This window comes from Hemiscyllium ocellatum, chromosome 30, assembly GCF_020745735.1.
Source record: "Hemiscyllium ocellatum isolate sHemOce1 chromosome 30, sHemOce1.pat.X.cur, whole genome shotgun sequence".
NCBI lineage: Eukaryota > Metazoa > Chordata > Chondrichthyes > Orectolobiformes > Hemiscylliidae > Hemiscyllium > Hemiscyllium ocellatum.
The window spans coordinates 2,066,697-2,086,125 of NC_083430.1; the positions used below are offsets into that span (position 1 = coordinate 2,066,697).

The following is a 19,429-nucleotide window of genomic DNA, read 5'->3' on the forward strand; positions in this document are numbered from 1 at the left end:
AATGTCACAATTGTACCAGCCTCCACCACTTCCTCTGGCAGCTCATTCCATACACATACTGTGTGTGAAAAAGTTGCCCCTCAGGTCTCTTTTATATCTTTCCCCTCAGGTCTCTTTTATATCTTTCCCCTCTCACCCTAAACCTATGCCTTCTAGTTCTGGATTCCCAACCCCAGGGAAAAGACTTTGCCTATTTACCCTATCCATGCCCCTCATAATTTTGTAATTTGGAGATGCCAGTGTTGGACTGGGGTGTACAAAGTTAAAAATCACACAACACCAGGTTATAGTCCAACAGGTTTAATTGGAAGCACACTAGCTTTCGGAACATCGTTCCTTCATCAGGTGGTAGTGGAGGGCTCAATCCTAAGACAGAAATTATAGCAAAAATTTACAGTGTGATGGAACTGAAATTATACATTGAAAAATTGATTGTTTGTTAAGCCTTCCATCTGTTAGAATACCATGATTTTGTAAACCTCTATAAAGTCACCCCTCAGGAAAAACAGCCCCAGCCTGTTCAGCCTCTCCCTATAGCTCAAATCCTCCAGCCCTGGCAACATCCTTGTAAAATGTGCTGCTGGTTCAAGCACAGCAGGTTAGGCAGCATCCAAGGAACAGGAAATTCGACGTTTCGGGGTTCCTGATGAAGGGGTCTAACCTGCTGTGCTTTAACCAGCAACACATTTTCAGCTCTGATCTCCAGCATCTGCAGACCTCACTTTTTACTCGAACATCCTTGTAAATCTTTTCTGAACCCTTTCAGGTTTCACAACATCTTTCCGATAGGAAGGAATCCAGAATTGCACGCAATATTCCAACAGTGGCCTAACCAATGTCCTGTACAGCTGCAACATGACCTCCTGTACCAATAAAAGAAAGCATACCAAACGCCTTCTTCACTATCCTATCAACCTGCGACTCCACTTTCAAGGAGCTATGAACCTGCACTCCAAGGTCTCTCTGTTCAGCAACACTCCCTAGGACCTTAACATTAACTGCATAAGTCCTGCTAAGATTTGCTTTCCCAAAATGCAGCACCTCACATTTATCTGAATTAAACTCCATCGGCCACTTCTCAGTCCATTGACCCATCTGGTCAAGATCCTGTTGTAATCTGAGGTAACCCTCTTCACTGTCCACTACACCTTCAGTTTTGGTGTCATCTGCAAACTTACTAACTGTACCTCTTATGCTCACATCCAAATCATTTATGTAAATGACAAAAAGTAGTGGACCCAGTCCCAATCCTTGTGGCACTCCACTGGTCAGAGGCCTCTAGTCTGAAAAACAACCCTCCACCACCACCCTCTGTCTTCTATCTTTTAGCCAGTTCTGTATCCAAATGGCTAGTTCTCCCTGTATTCCATGAGATCTAACCTTGCTAATCAGTCTCCCATGGGGAATCTTGTTGAATGCCTTACTGAAGTCCATATAGATGACACCTACTGCTCTGCCGTCATCAATCCTCTTTGTTACTTCTTCAAAATACTCAATCAAGTTTGTGAGACATGATTTCCCAAACACAAAGTGGAAATTTAAAACCCCTGTTATCACAATCCTATTACTCTTACGTTTCCTGAAATTTGCCTCCTTACCTGCTCTTCCCATTTTACCATTAGGTTTATTTAAGGAGTTTTCTAAGATATCATTCTTCTTTATTGCTCTGACAGAGTCCATGAAAAAAAAACTGCGACATCTCTTTTATCACATTCACCGTCTTATATGAAGACCATGCATCTTGAAATATTGAGCTGCTAACCACATTTAAGTGACAGCAGTGTCTTCATAACCCCATATTTGAACTTGTTCATCAGGCACGTAGCATTAAAATAAATGCTATTCACTCTTCACAAATTACCCTCTACCTTAACTGGCCCGGAACGTTGGTGCCTTCCTGATTTACTGGTTTTGTCATATTGTTATTGTTCATCTGGCACTTTTGAAAGTTTCGTCTGGATCTCAGCCCTTTGCCAAGTTAATTTACATGCTTCCTGACAGCACAAATGAGCCTTTCAGTAAGAACACTGGTCCCATTCCAGTTCAGGTGAAATCCCATTCGCCTTGAATAAATAAATAAACTTCTTCCCCTGTGCACAGAATTCCAATTGGGCATGTTATTTCCAGCATTACAGGCTGCTCCTCAATTTGAAAGAGCCTTCTGCCAAACAGCTTACATGAAGCATACTGATTGCCTCATTTTGAGTGACAGATAAACTCCACAAGTTCCTTGTGCTTGTAGGAGAGAGGGTGGAGGTAGTAGGGGAGATGGAGAGCTCATCAAAATAAATGAGTCTCCTTTAGAGATAAGACAGACTTGATGCACAATAGTTTTAACAATAAGCTGATTTATATCATTTTCTCCCAAATAGGTAGACAGACACACGGTGTGTATAAATTTCACAGTGGCACAGTGGTTAGCAGCAGTTCCTCTCAGCACCAGAAACCCGGGTTCAATCCCACCTTGGGTAACTGTGTGAGGTTTGCACATTTGTATGCCTGCTTGAGTTTCCTCCCACAGTCCAAAGATGCACAGCTTAGACAGAAATGGGAAATGCAAGGTGATAGGATAGGGGTGTGGATCTGATTGGGATGCTCTATGGACAGTCGGTCTGGACTTGAGGGGTAGAATGGCTTGTTTCCACACTGCATGTACTCGAAGACTATCTAATGATTATCAGAAAGAAGCACAGAAACAAGACTTGGATATAGATAACAGTATACCAAAAACCAAATGCTATAGTGCCAGAAGACTGGAGAATAGCAAATGTGGTTTCCTTGTTCAAGAAGGGGAGTAGGGATAATCCGATTAACTATAGGCCGGTGAGTCTCACTTCTGTTATGGGCAAAGTCTTAGAGAGAATTGTAAGGATAGGATTTATGAACATCTGGATAGAAATAATGTGATCAAGGATAGTCAGCATGGTTTTGTGAAGGGCAGGTCGTGCCTCACAAACCTTATTGAATTTTTTGAGAAGGTGACTAAGGAGGTGGACAAGGGTAAAGCGGTAGATGTGGTGTATATGGATTTTAGTAAGGCGTCTGCCCCCGGCACCTTCCCCTGCAACCGCAAGAAATGTAAAACTTGCGCCCACACCTCCACACTCACTTCCCTCCAAGGCCCCAAAGGATCCTTGCATATCCGCCACAAGTTCACCTGTACCTCCACACACATCATCTATTGCATCCGCTGCACCCGATGTGGCCTCCTCTATATTGGGGAGACAGGCCGCTTACTTGCGGAACGCTTCAGAGAACACCTCTGGGACGCCCGGACCAACCAACCCAACCACCCCGTGGCTCAACACTTTAACTCTCCCTCCCACTCCACCGAGGACATGCAGGTCCTTGGACTCCTCCACCGGCAGAACATAACAACACGACGGCTGGAGGAGGAGCGCCTCATCTTCTGCCTGGGAACCCTCCAACCACAAGGTATGAATTCAGATTTCTCCAGTTTCCTCACTTCCCCTCCCCCCACCTTGTCTCAGTCGGTTCCCTCAACTCAGCACCGCCCTCCTAACCTGCAATCTCCTTACTGTTCTCCGCCCCCACCCCACTCCGGCCTATCACCCTCACCTTGACCTCCTTCCACCTATCCCACCTCCATCGCCCCTCCCCCAAGTCCCTCCTCCCTACCTTTCATCTTAGCCTGCTTGGCTACTCTCTCTCATTCCTGATGAAGGGCTTATGCTCGAAACGTCGAATTCCCTATTCCTGAGATGCTGCCTAACCTGCTGTGCTTTAACCAGCAACACATTTTCAGCTGTGATCTCCAGCATCTGCAGATCTCATTTTTTACCGTTTGATAAGGATCCCCATTGTAGGCTACTGCAAAAATACAGAGGTATGGCATTGAGGGTGCGTAAGAGGTTTGGATTAGGAATTGGCTGGCTGGAAGACGACAGAGGGTAGTAGTTGATGGTAAAGGTTCATCTTGGAGTGCAGTTACTAGCGGTGCTCCGCAAGGATCTGTTTTTGGACCATTGCTGTTTGTCATTTTTATAAATGACCTGAAGGAGGGGCTAGAAGGTGGGGTGAGCAAGTTTGCGGATGATACGAAAGTCGGTGGAGTTGTTGACAGTGAGGAAGGATGTGGCAGGTTACAGCGGGATATAGATAAGCTGCAGAGCTGGGCAGAAAGGTGGCAAATGGAGTTCAATGTTGCTAAGTGTGAGGTGATTCACTTTGGTAAGAGTAACAAGAAGATGGAGTACTGGGTTAATGGTCGGATACTTGGTAGTGTGGATGAGCAGAGGGATCTTGGTGTCCATGTACACAGATCTCTGAAAGTTGCCACCCAGGTAAATAGTGCTGTGAAGAAGGCATATGGCGTACTGGCTTTTATTGGTAGAGAAATTGAGTTCCGGAGTCCTGAGGTCATGTTGCAGTTGTATAAGACTCTGGTGCGGCCGCATCTGGAGTATTGTGTGCAGTTTTGGTCGCCATACTATAGGAAGGATGTGGAGGCACTGGAACGGATGCAGAGGAGGTTTACCAGGATGTTGCCTGGTATGGTAGGAAGATCGTATGAGGAAAGGCTGAGGCACTTGGGGCTGTTTTCATTGGAGAAAAGAAGGTTTAGGAGTGACTTGATAGAGGTGTACAAGATGATTAGGGGTTTAGATAGGGTTGACAATGAGAACTTTTTTCCACGTTTGGAGTCAGCTATTACGAGGGGGTACAGCTTTAAATTAAGGGGAGGTAGGTATAGGACAGATGTTAGGGATAGATTCTTTACTCAGCGAGTCATGAGTTCATGGAATGCCCTGCCAGTAGCCGTGGTGGACTCTCCCTCTTTATGGGCATTTAAACGGGCATTGGATAGGCATATGGAGGATAGTGGGCTAGTGTAGGTTAGGTGGGCTTGGATCGACGCAACATCGAGGGCCAAAGGACCTGTACTGCGCTGTGTTTTTCTATGTTCTATAGTTACTGTGAACCAGAAAATCCCTTTTCACGCACTAGGCAGATGGACAACCTTTATCTAGTGCGAATGTGTTAATGCAGTGATAATGTGATTATTTACAAAACCTATCCTACAGATATATAACTGTTATTAACATTTTATCGACAATATCAGTACCTTTATTTGAGCAGGGATTAATAACATCAGTACCAACAGCGTAAAGACCAGAATTCATTCCTTGGTGAGACGCGGAGCAAAACCTTTCTGCTGCTGTTCTTTGTGAATTTGCTGGTGTGTTAATAGTTTGGATGATTGAGTAAATCCCTTCCCACACTCAGAACAGGCAAATGGCCTCGCCCCAGTGTGAACACTCTGATGTCTCAGCAGGTTAGATGAGCAAGTGAATCCTTTTCCACACTCAGAGCAGGTGAATGGTCTCTCCCCAGAGTGAACTCGCTGGTGGATCTGCAGGGAGTTTGAATCAGCAAAGCCTTTCTCACACACAGGACAGGTCAATGGTCTCTCTCCAGTGTGAACTCGCTGGTGCTTAAGCAGGTTGGATGAGTAACTGAATCCTTTCCCACAATCAGAGCAGGTGAATGGTCTCTCCCCAGTGTGAACTCGCTGGTGGATCAACAGGCTGGATGACTGAGTGAATCTTTTCCCACATTCAGAACAGGTGAATGGTCTCTCCCCAGTATGAACCCGCTGGTGCACATGCAAGCTGAATGACTGAGCGAATCCTTTCCCACAAACAGAACAGGTGAATGGTCTCTCCCCAGTGTGAATTCGCTGGTGTTTAAGCAGGCCGGATGATTGAGTGAATCCTTTCCCACAATTGGAGCAGGTGAACGGTTTCTCTCCAGTGTGACTACGTTGGTGTTCCAGCAGGTTGGATAATCGAGTGAATCCCTTCCCACAACAAGAGCAGGTGAATGGCTTCTCCCCAGTGTGACTGCGTTGGTGCATTTCCAGCTGGGATGGGTAAAGAAATCCCTTCCCACAATTCCCACATTTCCACAGTCTCTCCCCAGTGCGACTGTACTGACGCTTGGACATTTGAAATGAACCGTCACTGACTCTTCCACACACACAACCTGTGATTCTCCCCAGTGTGAGCAGTGCTTTTTCCTTTGATGTCCAAAATCCTGAGATAATAAAGTTATGGTAAACACAGCGACTGCCAGATCTGGATGCGATTTTGTTTCAATATGACAACTGCAAATCAACCTTCCAAACAGAAAACAAAGGCAGTGAGCAAGAAACCAAAATAACACACAGAAAGTGAAATTGAGAGAAATTAATATTGAGCTGACATTTGGGGAAACTGCTGGATCATCATTAAAGCTGAACTCTTTCCCTTCCCTGAAGGACATTTATGAATGAGCTTGCACAAAAGTACAGAAAGAGATACAGTTGGGAGAGCGGAGGGTGGGGAATCGCATTTTATCATTCTACAAGTCAATCTTGTTCATGCTTCTGCCCCCAAACACTTCAATCCTTCTGCAGGATGAACAACAAATACAGAAGCAAAATGGTAGAAATCTGAAGCAAAAACTGAAAATGCTGGAGGTCTGACAGCATTGGAAATGGTGGTAAATGCAGGAACCATTGTAACCCTGAAGTGTTTAGATGATCATACAAAGCACTATAACACACTGATTGCCAGAAAATAGTTGACTAAACAGGTTCTTGATGACGAGCACAGATACAATGGGGCCATTGTTTTCGACAATTTTATGAGATTCTCTGACTTAATTTTGGTCCGTGTTCTCTGTGACTGTCTTTTAGGAAGCAGGCAGGAATGGCAAGTAGTTAAGATTACAAATGATAGATTGGCCTTCATCGCAAAAGGATTGGAGTACAGGAATAGGGATATCGCTCTGCAAGGGCTTTGGTGACACCACACTGGGAGGGCTATGTGTATGCTTTTTCTCCTGTCCCAAAGAAAGATGCCCTGATTATTGACAAAGAATAAAGAAGGTTCACTAGACTAATTCCTGGGATGTCAGGACTGATGTATGAAGAGGGACTCAATCCTCATTTAATCATTTTTTTTGTCTTTTTGAGTCACTGACTACATCACTAATGTCCTACCTTCTGTTTATTAATCCAAAACTGACCCATCTAAGCCATTATTCCTGTTGAAGGGCTTTTGCTCAAAACATCAACTCTCCTGCTCCTCAGGTCCTGCCTGACCTGTGTTTTTCCAGCACCACACTCTCGACTCGAATCTCCAGCAGCTACAGTCCTCACTTTTGCCATCTAAGCTGGTTTCCATCCCCCTGCCATACTAGTTTAAAACCTCAATGAAACTGTTAAGAGTCCCCACAAAGAGATTTGCCCTGGGTCTGCCCAGGGTCCTGGGTCAGGCCTGCATGGGTCCTACCTAATCAGGAAACTGCCTCAATGCTTGAAGAATCTAAATCCTTTCTCATCATTTCTCCAGCTGTACATTCATCTGATCTATGCTCTTATTCCTGCTTTTGCTAGTGCATGGATTTGGAAATAGGCCTGATAATGCAAAATTTGATGTCCTGCATTTTAGTGTATCTTCTACCTTCTAATATTCAGCTTTCAGGTCCTTATCCCTTTGTTTAGCTGTGTCATTGGCACCCATGCATTCCACGACTACTGGCTGTTCACACTCTCGCTCCAGAATGTCCTGCATGATCCTGACACCAGAGAAGCAACGTTATCCTGGACTACAGAAGCACCTGTCCATACTCATTACTATTGAATCCTCTGACACTGTAGCCCTGCTGCTCCTTTTCCTCCCATTCTGTAGAGCAGAGCTACCCACATTGTGATAATGTGTCTGTTGGTGCTTGCCTGAGAGGACAATCCCCCAACAGGATCCAAAGCAGTATAGCCTTATGAGAGGGGAATGACCACTGGGGATTTCTGCACTTTCTTCCTAAACCTATTATTTTATCTGATGGTCACCCATTCCCTTTCTGCCTGCGAATTCTCACCTGTGTGACCAACCCATTTAAACATGCCGTCCACGATGTTCTCAGCAGTGCAGATGCTTCAGTATGAGTCCACCCACAGCTCCAGCTCTGAAAAGTAGTTAAGCCATTAACTGCAGATGGACACACTTGCTGACGTATGTGCTGGCAGGAACATTGAAAGTATCACTTGTTTCCCACATTGTGCAAGAGTATACTAGAGCTCTGCAGTCTTCTGTCATAACCTCTGTCTAGATTAATCTAGTTACTCCATTTAAGAGAATTTAATTGAGCTGTTTCAAACATTTCTATTATAATTGAAAACCCCTTTACAGAAGCTGATTTATTGTACTTTAAAAATTGTAAGAAAATACTCTGCAGCTATCACAATTGGTTGTTTCCATTGGGACTGTCATTTTCTGAACCGCCTGAGCTGAGACTGAGCACTCAGTCTTTCAGCTTCAGCTTCTCTTTGTCTCACCTCACTGTTTTTACCCAATTCCAAAGCATTCTCAGTGAGCCAAACAGCACTCACAGTGCAACCTTGTAATTTTCATTGTCTGCTCCCACCCACACTGACCTCAGCCTCCTGTACTGCTCCAGGACTCAGTGGGAACTCAGGGAACAGCATCTCCTCTTTCAATTCAGCCCTTTCTAACCCTCCAGACTCAACAGTTTCATGTTCAGAGTTGTCAGAAATGTTCCACGTGAAAGAAACTTTAAAACGAATTTCATTGATATTTTAAAATGAAAAATTTCTAAGTTAAAAATCATTGTGTGTAATTGGGACTAAATATGACAGTTCTTTCAAAGAGACTCAGTGTTATTTGGATAAATCTATGCGCACCTCTTAGCGAAACATCATCTTCCTCAGCTGCAGAGCCTAGATGTGAGCACAAACTCAAAGGGTGATCTAACTACAAATTTGAACATCTTGCTGCTTTTCAATTTACAAGTACATCAGGAGGTATCTTCCCACAGACAGTACAGACAAACCTTTTTCTTTCCACAGTTAAATGCCAATGATATTTAGATCCTGATGTTTCTGCTGACTCTATTAGACTGAGGTCCCAGTCTGCAAAGTTTTCTCAATTAATATTCTGTTAAACAAACTTCCAAAAAAATAATCGCTATCAGCTCAGGATGGAAATCTAGAAAAGACAAGCATTTATCTTGATTTCAGTTTGCTGTGTGTAAATCCTCCTCTTTTTATAAAAAGGAGGATTTATCACTCTGCCTCAATAGGAAAAACATGCACACTGCTGCACCTTGCCCCTAATAAAATTGGTGGCTGTAGCACGGGTCCGTTACTGCTTTAAGGACAGCATCAGGTGGTGGCAAAGTCAACATTTCAGGTAAAAACTTTCTTTAGGACTGGTGGTCAAAGATGTTTCTTTATTTGCATATACATTCTATTTTGTAGACACAGTCAATATGGCATCTTATAAATTCCAGTTTTCAGAATAAAACCTGCCTGATTCCAGGTTAAAACTCAGACAGATTCTGAACAAAGCCTGCCACCTATAATTCAGTGTCTGACCTGAGATGTCACCTTTTGTGTATTCCTACAACTCTGCCCGATTGTCATGACAGCATAGCACTTGACAGTGACTTTATACACCACGTAACACTCTTGATCACTGGCAGAGAAGCATTAACTAATACTCCACTCACACCAGTTATATAACCTATTGACCTTTCTGACCTTAACCTCTCTGCCTATCAGTTCTGTGTTTTGTGTGCTTCTCTCTCTCTCTCTCTGCACCTGAAGGAGCTGTGTTCCAAAAGCATGTGGACTTTCAAATAAACCTTTTGGGCTATAAGCTGGTGGTGTGTGACTTCTGACGTTGTCCACCCAGTCCAACAGCACCTCCACAAAAAGGGAGTGGTGGGAGCAACCATCTCTTTGCCCTGGGATGGGCTTCATCATTCACAATGGGTAGCAAGGTGTGCAGTCGCACAGAGCACAATGGCTATTCAGTTTATTGGGGCTGTACACTCTTCCTCCAGAGGGGCTGCAAATCGCTTGCAACTGCTATTTGCCCACAGCCCTCCAAATTTTTCCTTAGAAGTTAAATTCCAAATATCTTTTGATAACTGCTGAATCTGCATCCAGCTGCAGTTCAGATTATTCAGGCTGCTCAGAACTTACTGTGTAAAGTGACACCCACATTTCACCCTGCACTATTTGCCAATTACTAAAATGGTTACTAAAAATTGTGACTGTTAATAATTTTTCCTCTCCCTCTGCAAATTAAATAACTTGGAAACAAATCTGCACCACAATGAATCCACACATAGAGGACTTTCTTGATCTTTAGGAGACCCTATTACCTAGTTACTCTTTTTGTCCTCCATGTATTCGTAGAATCTGTATAGGTATTCCTTAGCCCTATTTGCTAAAGCTATCTGATATGCCGATTTTGCCCTCCTGATTACACGAGTGCACTCCTACTACCCTTATGGTCTTCTTTGGTCCCAGTTGTCTACTCTTGACACATGTTTCCTTCTTTATCTTGACCAGAGCCTCAACTACCCATCATCCAGCAGTCAGTACACCTAACAGCCTTGTCCTTCACATTAACAGGAACATACTGTCTCCATACTCTCACTGCCTCATTTTTGAAGCTTATGGAGACAATGTGATTTAGATTAATTCCCTACAGTACGGAAACAGGCCATTCAGCTCAACAAGTCCACACTAACACTCCAAAGAGTAACTCACCCAGACCCATTCCCTTCCATTTACCCCTGATAATACTATGGGGAGTTTAACACGGCCAATTCACCTAAGCTACGCATCTGTGGACTGTGGGAGGAAACCCACACAGACACAGGGAGAATGTGCAAACTCCACACAGAAAGTTGCCCAAGGCTGGAATCAAACCTGGGTTCCTGGCACTATGAAGCAGCTTTGCTAACCACTGAGCCATCGTGCCACCTCCAATGGCAGGTAGAATCAATCACTGTCACCAAAGAGATAGCATTGGGCAACTTAACAGGGCTAAAAGACTCCTGGTCCTGATGGAATGTGTCCCAGGAGACTAAAAGACACGACAGGGGAAATAGCACATGTGCTCACGGTAATTTACCAAACTTCTCTGCACTCTGGGGTGGTTCCGGCAGATTGGAAAACAAAAACGTGATGCCACTGTTTAAAATAGAAGGTACACAAAAGGCAGACACTTATAGGCCCACTGGCTTAACTTCTGTACAGGGGCAAACGATTGATTCTATTATTAAGAAAGCAATAGCAACATATCTGATTGGGAATGTCCCACTGGGCTGCAGCAGCATGCATTCATGAAAGGCATTTTAAGTATTTCATTGTAATTCTTTAAGGACATTACAAGTGCAGTGGGCAATAGGGAACCGGTGATTTTGGTGTATTTAGATTTCCAGAAGGCACTCAACAAGATAATGCACAAAAGGCTGCTGCATAAGGTAAGGAAGGGTGCATGATGTTATTGGTAACATATTAGCATGAATATTGGATTGGTCAAAAAAAAAACAAGAAACAGTGGGCTAAATGGGTGTTTTTCTGGTTGGCAGTAGCTAATGGCGTGCCTCAGGGATCAGTATCAGAACTGCAATTGTGTACAATTTACAGAGATGATTTGAAGTTGGGGACCAAGTGTAGTTGTGTTAAGAGTTTGTAGATGACACTAAGATGAGTGGTAGGGCAACGTGCGCAGAGCACACTGCAAATTTGTGGAGATATATGAATAAGTTGAGTGGGCAAGTATTTGGCAGATGGAGTAAAATGTTAAGTAAATGTGAGGCTATCCGTTTTGTTATAAATAACAGAAAACAGGACTATTATTTAAATGGTGAAAAATTACAACTTGCTGCTGTGCAGAGAGACCTGGGTGCCCTTGTACATTAATCACAAAAGATTTGTTTGCAGGTGCAGCAAGTAACTAATACATAAATTTTCCTTCATTCCAAAAGGAATGAAATTTAAAACAGGAGGTTACATTGCAGTTGTATAGGGTATTAGTGAGGCCACACCTGGAGTACTGTGTATAGTTTTTGTCTCCTTACATGAGAAAGGATGGATTCGCATGAAGTGGGCGTAGACGTTCACTAGATTTATTACAAAGTTGAGGGGAGCGGCTTACGAGAAGGGATTGAGTAGATTGGACCTGTACTCATGGTAATTTATAAGAATGACCTGGGGATCTTATGATGAAATACAGAATTATGAAGGAAATATGTAAGGGAAGCAGGTAAAGCTAGAACGAGGAGAGATAGCCTCAAAATAAGGGGGAGCAGATTTAGGGCTAAGTTGAGGAAGAACTTCTTCACCCAAAATTGTGTGAATCTATGGAATTCCCTACCCAGTGAAGCAGTTCATGCTACCCTCTTGAATGTTTTTAAGGCAAAAATAGTTTTTGAACAGTGAGGAATCAAGGGTTATGGTGAGAGTGTGGGAAAGTGGAGCTGAGTCCATGAAAAGATCAGCCATGACCTTATTGAATAGCAGAGCAGGCTCGAGAGGCCAGATGGCCTTCTATTTCTTATGTTCTTATGCTATCATTTTTCAGCCATCTCTTTACCAGCGAAAAGCCTCCTCAAATCAAAATTTGGAAGTTCTTGCCTTATACTGTCAAAATTGGCCTTCCACCAATTTAGAACGTTAATTTTCAGATCAGGTGCATCCTTTTCAATCACTACTTAAAAACTAACAGAATCATGATCTCTGGCTCTAACATGCTCCCCCATAAGGCAGGGCATGTAACTAAGATCCTCATTTCCCAAGAGAAGGTCAAGTTTTGCTTTAGTAGATACAACCTACATACTGAACAAGTTTTTTTTGTCCACTTTTAACAAAGTCATAGAATCCTTAGTGTGAAAACAGGCCCTTCAACCCAATAAGTCCACAATGACCCTCCAAAGAATATTCCACCCAATCCCATTTCCCTACCGAATTACTTCACAGTTACCCCAGTCTAATCACTTAACCTACATAGCACTGAACACTATGGGTAATTGTGTATGGCAAATTCACCTAACCTGCATATCTTTGGATTGTGGGAGGAAACCAGAGCACCCAGAAACCCACACAGACACGGCAAGAATGAGCAAACTCCACACAGTCGCCAGAGGCTAGAATTGAACCCGGGTCCTTGGCACTCTGAAGCAGCAGTGCTGACCACTGAGCCACCGTGCCACTCCAACCACTAAGTCACCGCGTTTCCATTCCTTACCACCCAAACTCTTTACACTATGACAGTCCCAGTATACGTTTGGAAAATTAAAATCCCCTACCAGAACAAACCTACCATTCTTGCAGATAACTAAGATTCCCCATTAATTTGCTTCTCAACTTCCCACTGAGTCTTTTTTTGGGTGGAGGGGTCGACAGTGCAATTCCAATAAGGTGATCATGCCTTTCTTATTTCTCTGTTCCATTCAAATAAATTCAGTGGACCTACTCCAAAGAATATCCTCCCTAAGTACAGCTGTAATGTTATCCCTAACCAACAAAACGTCTCTCCTTTTCCTCTCTTGCCACCCTTTCTATCCTTCCTATAGCACCCTGGAACATTAAGCTGCCAGTCTTGTCCATCCCTGAGCCATATTTCTCTATTATCTATTAGAAGCGAGCTGCAGGATCATCAATCTGTGCCCCGACAACACAATTCGCTATCACAATTGAGCGGTTGGAACCTAATACACTCCTCATTACAGTACAGCCAGTCATGGTACCAGTAACCTGGCTGTCAGTGCTACATTCTCAGAGTCTGTGACCCCCTAACACCTTCCAAATCAGCATACTTGCTTGATGCAGGTATTGCCACAGGAGAATCCTGCACTACCTGCCTACCTCTCCTACCTTTCCTGGAGGTAACCCATCTACCTGACAGTATCTGCAGTATCCTACCATTCTGAAACTGCCATTTATCACACCCCCTGGCTCCTGTAAATTCCTCATTGCATCTAACTGTCTCTTCAACCAATCCATGCAATCTAGTAGAATTTGCAGCACACTTCCTGCAGACATAATCATCAGGATCACTGGATCTAATCACCCACGTCTGACAGGAAGAGCACATCACTCTATAAAAGGCAGTCTCTACCCCTTAACAATCCAGAGACACAGAAAAAGGCACACTGCTCGAAAATAACTTAGTTCTTGTGTGTTACATTTTATAAAATTAATCGAGATAGATCTAAGTAAGATATGTATTAAAAAACTCTCAGGCTACTCACTATTTTAAATTTACAAAAGTCCAGACTAAGATTTATGTTTTAAAAGATCTAAAGCCACTGAGCAGACCCCTGGCTGTGAGCATTCCGATAATGAGGTCTCTCCAAGATCAACTGTGTATTATCACTGTTTATTTTTCTTTTGTTCCAATTCAATTTCCAGAGATGCTTATAACTTCACAGCCAATCACCTGGGAGAGCTCGCTGCTCAGTTTTTTTTCACTGGTTTTGGTCTTTGTTGTCCTGACCAGTATTTATTGGCCACCTTCATTTGACTTGGAGAAAGTGGAATTTTGCAATCCATTGCTGTACGTACACCACAGTGCTGCTTGGGCATTAATCTTCTCCAGCCTCACAATCCTCCCTATCTCTATAATCCCTCTCAAACCTCACAACCTTCCCTTTCTCTGTAATCTTGAGCCACAAAAATTATATTTCAGGAGATAATATTGTTATTTTAATTCATTTTTTAAAATCAAAAAATGCAGGAAAAAAACCTCAAAAATGAACATTTTTTTCAAACACAGTTCCATTAATGGACCTTTTTGAGAGGCCTACACATGGACTGCTCAGTTACTTTTTCCTTATACGGGTTTTTACAGTTACACAGAAGGAGAGGTTTTTTTTTTAAAAAAGTCACTAAAAAGGGAGGTGCCGACCTAATGGTATCCTCACTGGACTAGTAATCTGGAGAGCCGGGTAATGGTTCTGAGGACCTGGGTTTGAATCCTACTACAGCTGATGGTGAAATTTGAATTCTATACAATATGGAATTAAATGATGACCACAGAATCATTATAGTTTGTCAGGGATAATCCTTCTGATTCATTAATGTCCTTTAGAGAAGGAAACCACTGTTCTTACCTGGTCTGGCCTACATGTAACCTAGATCCATAGCCGTGTGGTTGACTGTCAACTGCCCTCAGGGTAATTAGGGATGGGCAATGAATGTTGGATTGGCCAGTGACGCCCACATCCTCTGAATGAATTTAAAACATTTTAAACCACAGAGGAGAGTTATTTTTAAACAAAGTTGTGCTTGCGGAATATTTCAAATAAGAAAGGAATGATCACCTTGATGGGATTGTACTACAGAACCTGTAACAGTCAGATAGAAACTGAGGAACAAATATCAGAGTCAAAAAGTGTGGTGCTGGAAAAGCACAGATGGTCAGGCAGCATCCAAGGAGCAGCCTGGCCCATTGTACTTTTCCAACACCACACTTTTTGACTCTGATCTCCAGCATCAGCAGTCCTCACTTTCTCCGAGGAATATGTAGAGAGACCTCAGATATCCATCAGAATAATAAGGTTGCAATAGTAGGTGCTTTTAATCTTCCAAACACTGGCTGGGACTGCTACAGTTTTAAACAATTGGATGGTGAAGAATTTGTTAAATAAGTTCAAGAAGATTTTCTTTCCCAAGATGCAAATGCTCCGATTAGAGGAGGAGCAAAACTTGACCTTCTCTTGGATAATAAGACAGGGTAAGTGACTGAAGTGATAACAGGAGAACACTTTGGGTGTAGTGATCAAAGTTTATTTGTTTTGGATTAGTTATGGAAAAGAATAAGCCTTCCATAAAAGTTCAAGTTCTTAACTGGATGAGGCAAATTTTAATGGTATTAGACAAGAACTTTCAAAGTTGTGATATGGCGGAGCCAGTGTAGGACTGGGGTGGACAAAGTTAAAAATCGCATGACAGGTTATAGTCCAACAGGTTTATTTGGAGGCACTGGCTTTTAAAGCGCTATTTCTTCATCTTTAGCTATACTCTTTTGCTATAAATTCTGTGACTTAGGATTCTGCTTCACAACTTGAAGACGACGCAGGGCTTCGAAAGCTAGTGCTGTGAAATAAACCTGTTGGACTATAATCTGGTATTGCGTGATGTTTAACTTTCAAACGTTGATTGGAGGAAGTAAAGAGATGTTTTCAGGTAAAGGGGCGCCTGACAGGTGGGAGGCTTTATGTTCTTGTTAGAATGAAAGGTAAGGCTGGTAAGAACAAAAGATACTGAGGTTCTCGTCAAGAATAAAAGAATCATATATTACATATAAACGACTGAGTTCAAATAAATCTCTTGAACAGTACAAAGTATGTAGAGGCATTCTTAATAGGGAAATCAGGAAGGCAAAGACAGGATATGAAATAGCCTTGGCAAATAAGGTTAAGAATATTCCAAACAGATTCTACAAGTACATTAAGAGCAAGAGAACAGCCAGAGCAAGAGAGCAAGCGAGAACGAGAGAAAGGCCCCTTAAAGATCAAAGAGGTCAGCTTTATATTGAATCTCAAGAGATATTAAGTAAATATTCTGCACAGTTGTTACTGTGGAGAAATAGTGGCTCAGTGGTTAGCACTGCTGCCTCATAGCACTAGGGACCTGAGTTAGATTCTAGCCTCAGGCGACTGTCTGTGTTGAAGTAACACATTCTCACAGTGTCTGTGTGGGTTTCCTCCACATGCTCCAGTTTCCTCCCACAATCCAAATGTGCAGGTTAGATGAATTGGCCATGCTAAATTGCTCATAGTGTTCAGGGATGTGTAGGTTAGGTGGATTAGTCAGGGGTAAATGTAAAGGAATGGGTTTGGTGGGATACTCTTCAGAGGATCAGTGTGGACTTGTAGGGCCAAAGGGCCTGTTTCCACGCTGTAGGAATTCTAATTCTAACTCTAAAACTCAGGGAAATAAATACTGATATTTTGAAAATAGGTCACGTTACAGAACAGTAACTGCTGAGAATCTTACAAAAAAAATAGAGGTGGATGAATCTCCAGGACTTGATCTAGTGAATCCTAGTGCGTAAAGGAAGTGGTGGTGGAATTGTAGGGTCCCTTGCAGACATATTTGTATAATCTGTCATTATGGATGAGGTGCTTGATGACTGGAGAGAGGTTAATGTTGCACTTTTGCTTAAGAAGGGACATAGATGGACCCTGGGAACTATAGAACTGTGAGTTTGACTTCGATGTTGGAGGTGATACTGAAAGATTGGAGTTATATGCATTTGGAGAGGCAAACTTGATTGACTTTTTTGAAGTAGCAACTAAGAAGATTGATGAGGCAGAGTTGTAGACATTGTTTACTTGGACTTTAGTAAAGCCTTGGTCGAGGTTCAGCATGGTCGATTAACTTGTAAAGTTAGATCATATGGGATTCATGGCCAATTGGATACAAAGTTAGCTTAACAGAGAGTGATAGTGGAGGGTTGTTTTTCAGACTGAAGGCATGTGACAGCTGTGTTCCATAGGGATCGGTGCTGAGTCCACTTTTGTATGTCATTTATATAAATGACTTGGATGAGAACATAGAAGGCATGATTACTAAGTTTCTGGGTGCCACCAAAACTGATAGTATAGTGGACAGTGAAAATGTCCACTAAGATTACAAAGCGATCTTCATCAGTTGGGTCAATGGGCTAAAGAGGGCAGATGGAGGTCAAGTTGGATAAATGAGACATGTTATATTTGGCAAATGTCACCAAGTCGATGTGTAAAAATGGTAAAATTGTAAAATGAGGGAAAGCCTTGCATCATCCATTTAAAAGACAATGTTCTTTTGGTGCTTACAGATTTAAAGATGAATGTTGGTAAGCAGCTGCAGGCACTTGAATGGAAACATGGTATTAAGAAGTCGCTCAGTTAGCAGGCCCAAGCAGCATTTTTACCCAGACAACAGTTTAAAATTCAGCCAATTAATTTAAAAAGGGGCTTGGAGACTCAGCACTATGTAAATTTAAATCTGACAGTGTTAATAATCTTGAACCAATTAATATGTCCACATGGATATAAAAATGGGGGTAACTGGACAGAGAGGGGAGAGCCAACTGCCATCTGAAGAGACAAGAAATCTTCGTGCTCTCAAAAAAATACCAACCATTCATAAAGGTACACAGCATGTTTAGCAAATATCCCTGCCACCAGAATTCGATGTTCAGAACAGAAGAATTACAGAGAAAACATCCCTGACAGCAGAGAGGACAAGGAGCATTCCAGAAGACACATTCTCTGTGAACTTTGAGAGATAAATTTTAATTTATTGTTTTCTTATTAGCTGGATTTATGCGTGGATTTGTATTATTAAAACAGCATTCCCTCTAGAATTTAGTTCCGTTAGGGAACCAGTAGTAGTTATGGAGTAATTGCTCAGTTTTTTAGGAATTCTGTTAATTTGTTCACTGTTGGAGTTAGATTAATAAATTCTTAATTGTAAAGTGAAAGGATTTCATTTTTTTTTAAAAACCACTCCTTTATAACATATCATGGGGGTAATAGGTCAGTTACATCCCTTGGCACACTTTTTTTCTCAGATTATGGGGCGAGGTGCTTCTCTCTGGGTGTTTCTGTATTAATTATCAGAGAGAGATCAACCTCTCCTTCATAACAGTAAAACAAACAAAGGCAGGATTGATGCAATTAAAAGTTGGGCCTTGGGTAGTGCTGTAGAACTGACAAACCTTGCAATTCAGTTCTTAGAAATTTGTATCACATATAGATATGGTAGTTAAAATGTTTAGCACATTTGCCTTCATTGCTCAGACCTTTGAGTATAGGAGTTGGGATGAGACGTTATGTTAAGGTTGTACAGGACACTAGTGAGATTTCTTCTGGACTACTGTGTCCATCCAGTCACCCAGTTATAGGAAGCATATTATTAGGCTGGAGCAGGTTCAGAAGAGATTTACCAGGATGTTACTGGGAATGGAGGATGAGTTATAAAGGAGAGGCTGAATGGCTGGGACATTTTCCACTGGCAAATAGGAAGTTGAGAGGTGACCTTATAGAGCTTTAAAAAAATCATAAGGGGTATGGCTAAGGTGAATGGCAGGTATTCTTTACCTTGGATGAGGGATTTTAAGACTTGGATGCATAGTTTTTAAGCTGAGAGGAGAAATAGTTTAAAAAAAAGACATTAGGGGATTTTCTATTTACACATTGGTCAACCTTGATTTTTTCATTCCAATATCAACTCCTCTGACCTGGTTTCAAATGTGGCTTGTCATATTCCTATATTAAGTGACTCGGAGGAGTTCAGTACAGAAAATGACTCTGTTGTCCATCAGGTCTGCACCATGAAAGAATACTACTACCTAACTATTCTAATCCCATTTTCCAGCACTTGGCACATAGACTTGATTGCCCTGGCATTGAAAGTGTGCATCTAAATACAGCTTAAATGTTATCAGGATTTCTGCGTCCAGCACTCTTACAGACAGTGAGGTTCAGTGCAATTATTGCTGCATGATGACAATGACATCATCCACAGGAACACAGAACATCTGGGTCTATGCAAACCAGAGATCATCCACACATTGTGAACAATGACAGGGGTCCCTAATAGGGTGTTGAGGAG

The 19,429-nt window shown here is 42.4% G+C and overlaps 1 protein-coding gene across 5 annotated transcripts in view; it reads right to left on the bottom strand.

The window, feature by feature from the left end:
* Positions 1 to 5,065: 5,065 nt before the first annotated feature.
* The window catches only part of LOC132829968 (zinc finger protein 239-like), a 51,375-nt gene continuing 37,011 nt past the window's right edge, over positions 5,066 to 19,429 (bottom strand). For all 5 annotated transcript variants that reach the window (XM_060847402.1, XM_060847401.1, XM_060847400.1 and 2 more), the window contains one exon: positions 5,066 to 6,139. In XM_060847402.1, coding sequence (XP_060703385.1) covers positions 5,141 to 5,968 — 828 coding nt within the window. In that variant the 5' untranslated portion in view covers positions 5,969 to 6,139 and the 3' untranslated portion in view covers positions 5,066 to 5,140. The remainder of the gene's footprint in view (positions 6,140 to 19,429) is intronic.